Below are 13,422 nucleotides of genomic sequence, written 5' to 3' on the forward strand. Positions count from 1 at the left end.
CCCTGCATTGGCTGCTATTAAATCACGACTCGAAAATCAAGTTTTGGTAACAGACCCATCACAACATTGGTCTAATACGGTCTCTGGTGAGTTACGTGTGGCTGCACTGTTAGTAAATGCAGCATACAGCGCACACACAGGAGAGCCGCTCTGTGAGTTTTGGCAGAGGGTGCTTGAATATGCACCATGTATCTGCAAATCATTTGTGCATACGCGATTTCTGCACCTGCGCATTCTTCATGCATGTGTTCTGGAAATGGGGCACCATCGTGTGGATACCATCAGTCGTACCTAGCCACCAACATGGTTGAACTACCTGAAGATGTTGGACAGTTGCTCCGAGGGACTACTGTGGAATTTGCTCAACTTGATCCGGTGGCAAACCTGTGAAGACCATTTACAATATCAATATACATTATAACAGTAAGTGTACTATGTGCATGCCATCCAAACTCAGAAATGAGTCCTGGTACTTTCAAGGGAGGTAAATAGTGTGGTAGTCCTCTATCCCTGATCCATGAAGAAGGTTCCCAATTTTACCTGAAGGTTGTGCTTTTGAAGATATAAGGGCTGGAAGTCTCACCCTCTTGACATTTCTGTCTCTCATAAAACTTAAATTATCTTGACTTATCTCATGATCAGGTATTACTTCTTTTATTGAATTAAATACACAAGTATTATCCATATTTCACTGATAGACATTGCTAATCATGTTCTGATTTGAAAAGACAGTTGATTTAAAAAAGGAGGCAGGGACAGCCAGTCTAATGATTTGTGTCCCTATATTAGTTATGAGGTTGGTCAATCTCAGGCAGAGCTGTAGTTCTTTTGAAAGCATTGCAAGACAGGCTACCTCTGGTGCTCATACCTTATGCAGTGTTTAACAAACACATGCAACATTTCAGGTGACTAATACACACGTTTCTGAAAGTATTTGTATGGAGTGTAGCCATGTATGGAAGTGAAACATGGACAATAAATAGTTTGGACAAGAAGAGAATAGAGGCTTTTGAAATGTGGTGCTACAGAAGAATGCTGAAGATAAGATGGGTAGATCACATAACTAATGAGGAGGTATTGAATAGGATTGGGGAGAAGAGAAATTTGTGGCGCAACTTGACTAGAAGAAGGGATCGGTTGATAGGACGTGTTCTGAGGCATCAAGGGGTCACCAATTTAGTATTGGAGGGCAGTGTGGAGGGTAAAAATCGTAGAGGGAGACCAAGAGATGAATACACTAAACAAATTCAGAAGGATGTAGGTTGCAGTAGTTACTGGGAGATGAAGAAGCTTGCACAGGATAGAGTAACATGGAGAGCTGCATCAAACCAGTCTCAGGACTGAAGACCACAACAACAACAACAATACACACTGCTAGTTCCCCACCCTTAGATGGCAAAATTATGTGACTATACTGTATGTTTGAGGACACCATGTCCCATTGAAAACCTTTTTAAAAGCACATGCTTTGGAGATGCCTGGCCAACCAGTTGTGTCTAACAGTTACTGTCAGCTTTAGGCACAACTGGACCACACTGGTAACTGATAGGGTCTGCTGCTTTCCAAACTCTTTGTGTTTGAAAGCATGTGACCAGAATGTGCCTATATAAAGAGACAATATCCTTTTGTATTATGTTTTAAGACCTTGGCTTGCAGGCACCTGACACACACAGGACTTGCCCAACAGGTGGATGATTGAACTGCTACTTTACGAGCCACCACACTTCCAGCACATTCAACTTTGTAGGCACTCTGCCCCAATTGGTGTGTGAAAAAGATGAACCACACCACTACAGTTCTCTCTGGTACTTCCTAGCAGAGCTTTAGCAATGCTTGACAGCACACCACATTGAGTCGTTCGGCCCTGCACTCCCTGTTCTTTCCCAAGTGCAGCACAAGGCTCCCCCGTCACTCCTTTTGTTATCTCGTGACATATTGTACAATACACATCTTTACCCATAGCTTACACTTATTTACTAGAGGATTTCAAGCATATTATACCATTTTAAACTGTTGAATGCTTTTCAAGAGCTACAAATCATATGAATGTGTTGTCATTATCTAGCACATCATCAGAATGGCATCTCTATTGCCTTGACATCTCTGTTGCCTTTACCCTTCCTGATGCCAAACTGATCATCATCTAGCAGATCTTCCATTTTTTTCATTCTTCTGTATATTATTCTTGTCAGCAACAAGGATGCATGAGCTGTTGAAACTGGTTGCTCAGTAGTTATCTCACTTTTCTGCCCTTTCTATCTCACTTTTCTGCCCTTGCTAATTTTGAGATTGTGTGGATGATATTCTTTGGGAAACCTGATGATCTCTCTCCAGACTCATAGATATTACAAACCATCTTGAATAGCCATTTGGTTGCTACTTCTCTCAATAATTTTAGAAATCCCAAATGACTATTTGTAAGGAGCAATCAAAAAGTTCCCCCTCAAAGACAACACTAATCCCTTGCCTACATTTCAGTGCTTATATTCTTACGTCAGAGTCATACTGGGTTTCTTATGTGTTGCAGCAGTACACTCAGATGGGAACTTGTTGACTGCCCCGTGTATTATCTGTGCTTTCTGCCTTCACAAACTCTATTAAACTTTGACTCCAATACTGAATCATTTGTGTCTTTCATATTGACTCCTATTTCTTCTTCTATCATCTTATGAGGGGCAATGGCCTTGCTGCAGCAGATACACTGGTTCCCTTCAGATCACCGAAGTTAAATGCTGTCAGGCATGGCCAGCACTTGGATGGGCGACCACCCGGGACGTCATGTGCTTTTGCCGGTTTTGGGGGTGCACTCAGCCTCATGATGCCAGTTGAGGAGCTACGCAACAGAACAGTGGTGGCCTGGTCAAAGAAAACCATCATAACGACCAGGAGAGCAGTGTGCTGACCACACGCCCCCCCCCCCCCCCCCCCATCTACATTCTCAGCTGAGGATGACACGGTGGTAGGATGGTCCCGACAGGCCACTTGTGGCCTGAAGATGTACTGCCTATCATCTTATCAGACATTTCTCCTCTACATAAGGGCCCTCAATGTTCTCTTTCCATTTATGAGCGCTCTCCTCTGGGTTTAACAGTGGAACTCCTCTTCCATTCTTTATGTTGAGGTCTTTCCTTATGATGTTACCAAAGGTTGTTTTGTCTTTTCTGTATAAAGCAAACCCTCTCTAATTTGGACTTCATTGATTCTGAGTTTTCAGTAATCTCATCTTGTTTTTTATCGCAAAGTGAAATTCCAACTTAATGCGCCTGATATCATTCACGCCAAGTACATTTAAAATAAAATATTGACTACATCCCTGTAGACTGGCAATGGCAAGGAAAGCGTTTCTGAAGAAGAGAAATTTGTTAACATCGAGTATAGATTTAAGTGTCAGGAAGTCGTTTCTGAAAGTATTTGTATGGAGTGTAGCCATGTATGGAAGTGAAACATGGACGGTAAATAGTTTGGACAAGAAGAGAATAGAAGCTTTCGAAATGTGGTGCTACAGAAGAATGCTGAAGATTAGATGGGTAGACCACATAACTAATGAGGAAGTATTGAATAGGATTGGGGAGAAGAGAAGTTTGGGGCACAACTTGACCAGAAGAAGGGATCGGTTGGTAGGACATGTTCTGAGGCATCAAGGGATCACCAATTTAGTATTGGAGGGCAGCGTGGAGGGTAAAAATCGTAGGGGGAGACCAAGAGATGAATACACTAAGCAGATTCAGAAGGATGTAGGTTGCAGTAGGTACTGGGAGATGAAGAAGCTTGCACAGGATAGAATAGCATGGAGAGCTGCATCAAACCAGTCTCAGGACTGAAGACCACAACAACAACCCTTCCATTTCCATTTTCTTCATCCTTGGTTGAAAATAAATAATGTATGTGCCATTGTTGGTTACAAGCTTGCAATAAAGTGAAAGCTTGAACAGTGATCTCTGTGATCACTTTAAAAAGTATTAATGTGTCATACAGCATAATACAGTAACCAAGGTGAGTGTTAGGAGCAAATTTAGAAGATAAAATGAGAGTGCTTGATGAAACCCAAGCTGCTGCTTCTGTCCAGGGTATTATGACAGAGTTTGGTATTGCCAAGTCACCTTTTTAAGACACTAAAAAGAATCACAATAAACATTCAGACTTTCTGCTAAAACAAGACAAACTTGCTGGAAAACAAAAATGGACAACTTGTTAACAAACAACAATGTTCTTTCAGAGTTCCTGTGAAAAGAGCTGAACTATAGACTGTAGCAAAAAGATTTGCAGATACATTAGGCAAACAAGTGGCTGTTCATATTCTGTAATCACAACAAAATTTCTTACAGAAGAGTATGTGGGGAAGACAGTACAGATGTGGCAAATGTTGTCCCATTTCATTATTAATGATATCTGTGAATATATAGGTGATAGATTAATGTTTAAACTGTCACATGTAAGGAAAAATTTGGACACAGTGACAAACTTTATTGATATATACCCTGGTTGCCAAATGTATTACCTTATACTAAAAGTCACATGACAACAAATGATAAAAGAATGGTGCACAAAAGAGTTTCGACCAAAAATACATTCCTACTTTAAGCTATTATGAATGTACAAGGGGCATTCAATAAGTAATGCAACACAATATTTTTTCTCGGCTGATGCAGAAATTGTTGTGGAACGTCATGGAGTATTCCTGCTACAGCCTGTATAGTTTCATGAAGTTCTGAAAGCTGCCGGTGCCATACAAAGCCTTTAAAATGCCATATGTAATGGATGCACGTTCCAAGCAGAGATCTGTCAATTGATTTTCTTTTAGCAGAAAACCAGAGCATTTCAGATATTCATAGGTACTTGCAGAATGTCTACGGAGACTTGACAGTGAACAAAAGCGTGATTAGTCATTGGGTGAGGTACCTGTCATCATCGCAATAAGGTAGTGCAAACCAGTCCAATCTCCTGCATGCTGGCCAGCTGTGACTTCTGCAATATTGAAATGTGCAGACACTCTCATTCAAGGTGATCGACAGATCACAATCAAACACTGCACTGCTCAACTGGATGTCTCTGTTGGTAGTGGTGACACAGTAGTTCACCTGTTGGTGTACTCACAGGTGTGTACCCACTCGGTTCCTCGCTGTCTAACAGAAGACCATAAAGAGCAATAAAGGACCATATGTGCAGAATTGCTTGCATGTTATGAGGCTAATTGTGCCAGTTTTTGTCAAACATTGTCACAGGTGATGAAACGTGGGTTCATCACTTCGAACCAGAAACAAAATGGCAAACCGTGGAGAGGTGCCACCTCAAAGCTGCACTCTCAGCTAGTAAAGTCATGGTGATGGTCTTCTAGGACTCTAAAGAGGTTATTCTGTTTAATGTCCTCCTTCATGGTGCAACAGTCAACTCTGAAGCGTATTGTACTACCCTCACAAAATTGGAGAAATGTCTTCAGTGTGTTTGTCGCCACAAAAATGCTAACGAACTTCTCCTTCTCCATTACAATACATGGCCTCATACAAGTCTGCACATCTGAGAGGAGCTCACAAGACTTCATTGGACTGTTCTTTATCATCCACTTGACAGTTTGGATCTCGCAACTTTCAACTTCCATCTGTTTGGCCCAATGAAGGACAGACGAAGCAATACATGCTGCAAGACGTTGGCTCTGATGTTGACCAGTGGAGTGGTACTATGCAGGCACAGAGCCCTCCCAGTCAATTGGTCTAAAGCCATAGCATTGAATGGAGATTATGTTGAAAAATAATGTTTGTAGCCAAAAGCGTGGAGAATTATATGGTTTACTGGAATCATGAATAAAACCAACCGATTTTCAGAAAAAAGTGTTGCGTTACATATTGAATGCCCCTCATGTATTGGGGATGAGAAAGTCCTTCTATTACTTATATTCCACTGTAGAATTTCCCTTACCATATGCACTTACAAATTGGTATCAGCAAAATTGGAAAGATTAAGTGCATAAATCATTGAATGGGGGCACTGATTTCACTAAATAGCTATTGGTATATGAGTTTTTAACTGATACACAATGGTTATTGGTATTATTTATCAAGTTAAATTTTGGTGAAATATAGATTTGGTTACAATGAAAGTATGAGTTGCTAAAATATAGTTGTGTTTGTGATGTCATAACTGGAAACAGGCGACCACCTATTTTGCATGGAAAGGAGAGCAAAGGCTCTGAATATAAACAGATGCAATGTAAAGCAGGAGAAGATTTTATAGAACAAAAACAAATATCATATGAAGCAAGGTAAGTACACTGAATAAAGAATTACAGATGGTTTTCCAAAATTCCTTCACAAAGAAGATGAAGTAAATATTCCAGAATTTGAATCTAGAACAGCTGCCAACACGAGTAGCTTAGAAATAGATATCACTGGTGTAGTGAAGCAGCTTAAAATACTTAATAAAGGCAAGCCTCTGTTCCAGATTGTATACCAGTCAGATCCCTTTCAGAGAATTCTGGTAAAATAGCTCCATACTTGGCAATCATATACAACCACTTGCTCATGCAAAGATCTGTACAAGGTGCATTCAAGTTCTAAGGCCTCCGATTTTTTTTCTGATTAACTACTCACCCGAAATCGATGAAACTGGCGTTACTTCTTGACGTAATCGCCCTGCAGATGTACACATTTTTCACAACTCTGACGCCATGATTCCATGGCAGCGGCGAAGGCTTCTTTAGGAGTCTGTTTTGACCACTGGAAAATCGCTGAGGCAATAGCAGCACGGCTGGTGAATGTGTGGCCACAGAGAGTGTCTTTCATTGTTGTAAAAAGCCAAAAGTCACTAGGAGCCAGGTCAGGTGAGTAGAGAGCACGAGGAATCACTTCAAAGTTGTTATCACGAAGAAACTATTGCGTGATGTTAGCTCGATGTGCGGGTGCATTGTCTTGGTGAAACAGCACACGCGCAGCCCTTCCCGGACGTTTTTGTTGCAGTGCAGGAAGGAATTTGTTCTTCAAAACATTTTCGTAGGATGCACCTTTGGAACGCAATGGGTAAGGATTACGCCCTCGCTGTCCCAGAACATGGACACCATCATTTTTTCAGCACTGGCGGTTACCCGAAATTTTTTTGGTGGCGGTGAATCTGTGTGCTTCCATTGAGCTGACTGGCGCTTTGTTTCTGGATTGAAAAATGGCATCCACGTCTCATCCATTGTCACAACCGACGAAAAGAAAGTCCCATTCATGCTGTCGTTGCGCGTCAACATTGCTTGGCAACGTGCCACATGGGCAGCCATGTGGTCGTCCGTCAGCATTCGTGGCACTCACCTGGATGACACTTTTCGCATTTTCAGGTCATCATGCAGGATTGTGTGTACAGAACCCACAGAAATGCCAACTCTGGAGGCGATCTGTTCAACAGTCATTCGGCGATCCCCCAAAACAATTCTCTCCACTTTCTCGATCATGTCGTCAGACCGACTTGTGCGAGCCCGAGGTTGTTTCAGTTTGTTGTCACATGATGTTCTGCCTTCATTAAACTGTCACACCCACGAAGGCACTTTCGACACATCCATAACTCTATCACCACATGTCTCCTTCAACTGTCGATGAATTTCAGTTGGTTTCACACCACGCAAATTCAGAAAACGAATGATTGCGTGCTGTTCAAGTAAGGAAAACGTCGCCATTTTAAGTATTTAAAACAGTTCTCATTCTCGCCGCTGGCGATAAAATTCCATCTGCCGTACGGCGCTGCCATCTCTGGGACGTATTGACAATGAACGCGGCCTCATTTTAAAACAATGCCCATGTTTCTATCTCTTTCCAGTCTGGAGAAAAAAAATCGGAGGCCTTAGAACTTGAATGCACCTTGTACTTAAAGACTGGAAAGTTGCACAAATTGCACCAATACACAAGAAAGAAAATAGGAGTAGCCTGCTTAATTACAGACCCATATCACTAATGTCTATTTCCAGTAGAATTTTGGAACATATACTGAGTTCGAGCATTACGAATTACCTTGAAGAAAATGATTTATCATTCTTGTGAAACACAACTAGCTCTTTATTCTCACAAATTAAGAAATATTTTTGATAGGGGATGTCAAACTGATTTCTTGTTTTTAGGTTTCCAAAAAGCTTTTGGCACCATTCGTCACAAGTGACTTCGAATCAAATTGTTTGTGTACACAGCATTGTCTCAGTTGTGTGCCTGGAGTAATGATTCCTATAAAAAGGTCCACATTTTGCAATAACTGATGAAAAGTCATCAAGTAAAACAGAAGCAATATCTGGTGTTCCCAAAGGAAGTGTTATAGGTCTTCTCTTGCGTGTGATCTATGTAAACAATTTAGGAGACAATATGAGCAGCTCTCTTAGATTGTTTGCAGATGATGCTGTCATTTACTGTCTTGTAAAGTCATCAGATGATGAAAATGAGTAGTAAAATGATTGTGAAGGTATCTGTATGGTGCAAAAAGTGGCAACTAACTCTGAATGATGACAAGTGTGAAGTCATCCACTAGCATACTAAACAGAATTCACTAAATTTCTTTCACACAATAAATCACACAAATCTAAAGGCTGCAAACTCAACTAAATATTTAGGGTGTTACAATTACAAATAACTTAAATTGGAAGAATCACACAGATAATCAGATGAAACTATATGATTCCAGAGACCTTTTCAGGTCTCAAACATCTATGATGTATGTATGCAGACTGAAGTGGTGAATGAAAATGTGTACCAGTATCAGAATTCAAACCTAGGTCTCCTGCTAACCAGGCAGCTGTGCTAACCACTATGCTACCCTAGCACAGTGGCTTTGCAGCTTTGCACAAGTGCATGGACTACCCAAGCACACCTCCTGGGCTTGGTGCAAATTTTCATTCATTGCTTCTGTCTGCATGTATACATCATAGATGTTTGAGACCTGAAGATGTCTCTGGAACTATACAGTTTCATTTTATTAAGGCACTTATACCTGACTTTCAGGCAGGCTCCCCTGTTTTGTTCAATGCTGGGGTGCTGTTCCAATATGGATGGAAAGCTTTTGCATTGCTTTTTGAGTTTAGGGGAGATATTAAATGGGCTGAGGCATGAATGGGAATTTGGATTGAGGAGGGAGGTGTGCTAGGGTAGTTAGTCCATGCAGTTGTTCAAAGCCACTGGGCCAGAGTGGCATTGTGGTTAGCCCATCTGCCTAGTAAGCAGGAGACCCAGGTTCGAATCCTGTCCAAGATATAAATTTTTATCCATCACTTCAGCCTGCATATATACACATATAAAATGTTGTGGGGAAAGCAAGACTGTGATTAATTGGCAGTATACTTAGAAAACTTAACAGGACTGCTGAAGAGACTGCTTACACTATGCTTGTCCACCCTCTTCTGGGGTATTGTTGTGTGGTGTGGGATCCACATCAGATAGTGTCGATGGAGGACATTGAAAAAGTTCAACGAAGGGCAGCTCATTTTGTGTTATTGCAAAATAGGAGAGAGAGTGCCATGGATGTAAGACACGAATTGCTGTGGCAGTCATTAAAACAAAGGGGTTTTTTGCTGCGGCAGGACCTTTTCATGAAATTTCGATCACCAACTTTCTCTTCAGAGTGCAAAAATATTTTGTTGGCATCCCCCTATTTAGGGAGAAATGATAATCAAAATAAAATAAGAGAAATCAGAGCTTCCATGGAAAGATTTAAGTGTTTATTTTGCCCACATGCTGTTTGAGTGTGGAATGGTAGAGAATTAGCTTGAAGGTGTTTCGATGAACCCCACTGCCAGGCACTTAATTGTGATTTGCAGAGTAATCATGTAGATGTAGATGTAGCTGTAGAAAGATGAGAAATGTTGCTAGACTGCATCATGTAGAGACATGGGAAGGCACAGGATGTGATGTTGGTTTTCACCTGCTGAAGTCTTTGTGGAACATTTGTTTCCATGCAGTATTGACAGAAATGTATTTCTGCCATCACATGTTAAAATGGCAGTGATTTGTCTCACACTGAGTGGTCAGTTACAACATATGGCTTTGTGCCAGTGACATGACATATGTTAGTAAAACACTTGTAGGCATCTATTTGTCATTTTTCTCATTTTGAAACATTGTCTCTGTAAAATTGAAGATCCTCCCTAGTCCCTGTTGACTTAGGAAATTGGAGTCCTTGTGTAATCTCAAATGGTCTCGCATTGATTGTCATTCCTCATACAAAGTAAATTAACTTGTAATGTGCTACTATTTTCACCACACGTCTGTCTGTAACTGACTACTCAGATAGTCTGTCTACAGTCACCCTGTACAGTACATCTAGCCACAACATTTGGGCATCATAATTGACATATCTTTGAATTGGACAGCCGTTTCTGTGACTTTGACCACTCAGTTTATATGTTATAGTGAAGTGAGACAGAAAGAGAATGGAATGTGCTGCTTATTTGAATTATCAGTGATGTAGGGGACAGGATTCTCGAAGGAAAGATTTATTAGATTTTTGAATGTCTAATGGTGGTAAGATACTATGGTGATTGTTGGTCCAATTATATTCATGACAAGTACTGTGTTCCTAGTGTATATTGTATCTTGTAATAAATGCTGGGAAGCTCATGATTATTTCAGTATATTCACACTGTTTCAGACAGCAAGACGTTTAAAGTTACGAAATATTCCTGAATTTTCAAAGCTCTCAGGAGGACAGGCTATAGAGAAAGCATCTGAAAGAGGCAATCTGCTTGCATTTGCCTTTCCCAGTCCAATGAGTGACTATAGGAATTGTGATTTTAGTTTTGCTGGTCTCAAAAATGTTGTTACCAGGCACATTCTGCATGAGGAAGCTGAGAATGGTATGTACAAATATTATTATTTTGAAGTTAAATATTAAGGTTCCTGAAATATGTTGCTGGATTATTGCGGTTGCAGTTAGAAGCATAAATTTTATTATAGTTTTATTGTAACATTACATACTAATCTCCTCTATTCACTAGAACCTATATTGAGGGCCACTTAATGTGATATTGGTGACATGATACCTCTGAATCCAGAGAAAACTTGGCATCTACAGTTGGGATGGCTAATGAGGTAGAACTAAAATCTGTAAAACTGCTTGGAATACACATTTATTCCAAACTTAACTGGCAACCCCATATCAACCAGGTCTGCAAAAAGTTATCAAGGGTGTCCCATCTCACCTGGAAACTGTCTGATCTAGTGAGTAACAAATATTTCAGAACAGCTTACTTTGAACTTTTTCACTCTCCTATATTTTGTGGGCTGTTTCTATGGGGCCACTCATGTTATGTCAGTGATGTACCACTGATGCAGAAAAAGATGCTACAAATAATGTGCAAGGCTGGTCCAAGGGAACACTGCCATCCCTTATATTCATCAAAATGAAAATAATGACAGCAATAAATTCTTATATTTATGCATGGCTGATATATGCTAAAAAGAACAGAACAAAATTTAACACCAGAGAGAACACACACTCTCATGACACCAAAAACAGAGTATTGACATTCCTAGACATAGGCTGACAAAAACAGGCAACTCTCACAAAGTGAACTGTTTGAAATTATTTTACAAATTACCACATACTGCATTCAATATGCCTTTCAATAATTTTAAAAGTAAACTGCACAAATGGTTAATAGACAGTCCATACTACAGCCTTACAGAATTCTTGGACACTTGTAACGTAGAAATTGAGTTTTAAGTCTTTGATTGCAATACTGTACAATTGATTAAATGCAGCATAAATAATTTGTACTTGTAATGTAAACACTAACTAATATAGTAACTTCTTATGTATCTTGACATCATTATAAAGCCTATTTCACTGCATGTGGTCAATGGCAAATAAAGAATCTGAATTTTCAGTTTCTCTTGTTACGGCATTAGGTATGAGGAGATATCTCTTGCTGCCAGATATTTGAAGTTTGCTTGTGATATTAATTACTGTAAGAAGTTAATACAAACATTTTCCTTAATGATAGATTTAAGTGCTGCCTAGCTTTCTCAGGGAGAATAGGAAGATAGATTAGGGAAGCTTGGAAAGAAGAGAGGGACCCACCTAATGTGTGAATGAGGTGATACAGATACATTTGTTTTTCCTTGTCAGAGATACTTTAGTGGATAGAGCTTTAGCATAAAGGGATTTGGATCCTACATAGGTACCATATGCTTTTTTTTGTTAGTTTCTTTTGTTTAGTTATTATCACATATTACTTTGTATATGCAAGGTTGCATACTAGTCTTAAAAGACTGGTTTGTTCATTTGGCCCTAGAATGAGACATTTTTATCATGTTATAAGTTATGAAGCAAGTCTGGACTACACCAAGAATATTATGAACTGTGGTGAAGAAATTTGTGAAATGAGATAGCATTTGTTTCTTCACTTAGTGAAGCACCTACTCAGAATGATATTTTAAGGATAGTCTGGCATATTGCTACAAATCCCATGTAATTGATTGGCAAACATAGGTGATGAACGGTTGAAGGTGATTATGTTTAGCCATTTCCCTTTCTATCCACTTACCAGTATGTGTAGTATGAAGATTATATTCCTGGCAACCACATACAAGTGCAGTAGAGCTCCATCATTTCAAAGGAGTGTGTGTGTGTGTGTGTGTGTGTGTGTGTGTGTGTGTGTGTGTGTGTGTGGAGGGGGGCGGTGGAGCGGGAGGGAGGGGCGGCACAGTTTTTTTTGCATGAAATGGATATATGAATTCTGTTAATTTAGCTATGTGATTTCTTTTGAATTAACTCATACCAGTCCTCTTTTTATCTATCTTGTGTGTCATGTATATGATGCTATTATAATTTTTTTGAACTCACCCCCTTTAGAATTATAAAATCATGCCATAATAGATGCATTCTTTTGTGTAGGTACTGAGGGGGATCAATTAATCCCATCTGTATTTGATTTGTGTGCCAGCTTTCAATTTGCAATTGCTCTTCATCTCTGCAGAAGGGTGCAAAGAGCTATGGAATTTGTGGAGCAAAATGACTTGTTACCACTCAATAATCGAACTCTGGTAAGATAAATTCTAAGCTCTTCTTATATATTCTTTGCATTTCATTTATTGATCTGTTTATAGAAAGTGTAAAAATTACCAGTTTATAACCATGCTATCTCTGCCATCTTTGTAGTACAGATTATTTGTTACTTAGTCTCTCTCTCTCTCTCTCTCTCTCTCTCTCTCTCTCTCTGTTATCTGTTTCTGGAGTTCTCGTAAGTCTTCATGTTCAGATATTGTTAAACTGAATATTGCGCTAGAATAATTTTGGACTGCTCTGTCAAATGAGCACTTAAAATGCCACTTCTAAAAACCATTTTGTTTGTAATGAGAAGCAAGTCAGTGTTTTCCATTCATCTTGGACATCACATAATACATCTGATGATCAGTATTTATTTGAGATGAATACATCTGCACCACAAAAAACTAAATTGCAACTGTCTGGCAA

The 13,422-nt window shown here is 39.7% G+C and overlaps 1 protein-coding gene and 1 pseudogene across 3 annotated transcripts in view; both read left to right on the forward strand.

Annotated features, from left to right (window-relative positions):
* The window catches only part of LOC126162265 (tRNA N6-adenosine threonylcarbamoyltransferase, mitochondrial), a 95,510-nt gene that overhangs the window by 65,534 nt on the left and 16,554 nt on the right, over nt 1–13,422 (forward strand). For 2 of the 3 annotated variants that reach the window (XM_049918658.1, XM_049918655.1), the window contains exons 5-6: nt 10,597–10,801; nt 12,826–12,992. In XM_049918658.1, the coding sequence (XP_049774615.1) occupies nt 10,597–10,801; nt 12,826–12,992 (372 nt within the window). The remainder of the gene's footprint in view (nt 1–10,596; nt 10,802–12,825; nt 12,993–13,422) is intronic. The other variant, XM_049918657.1, reaches the window with a different exon arrangement.
* On the forward strand, nt 2,675–2,792 carry LOC126164216 (5S ribosomal RNA; annotated as a pseudogene).

Source organism: Schistocerca cancellata, chromosome 2 (assembly GCF_023864275.1).
Source record: "Schistocerca cancellata isolate TAMUIC-IGC-003103 chromosome 2, iqSchCanc2.1, whole genome shotgun sequence".
Taxonomy (NCBI): domain Eukaryota; kingdom Metazoa; phylum Arthropoda; class Insecta; order Orthoptera; family Acrididae; genus Schistocerca; species Schistocerca cancellata.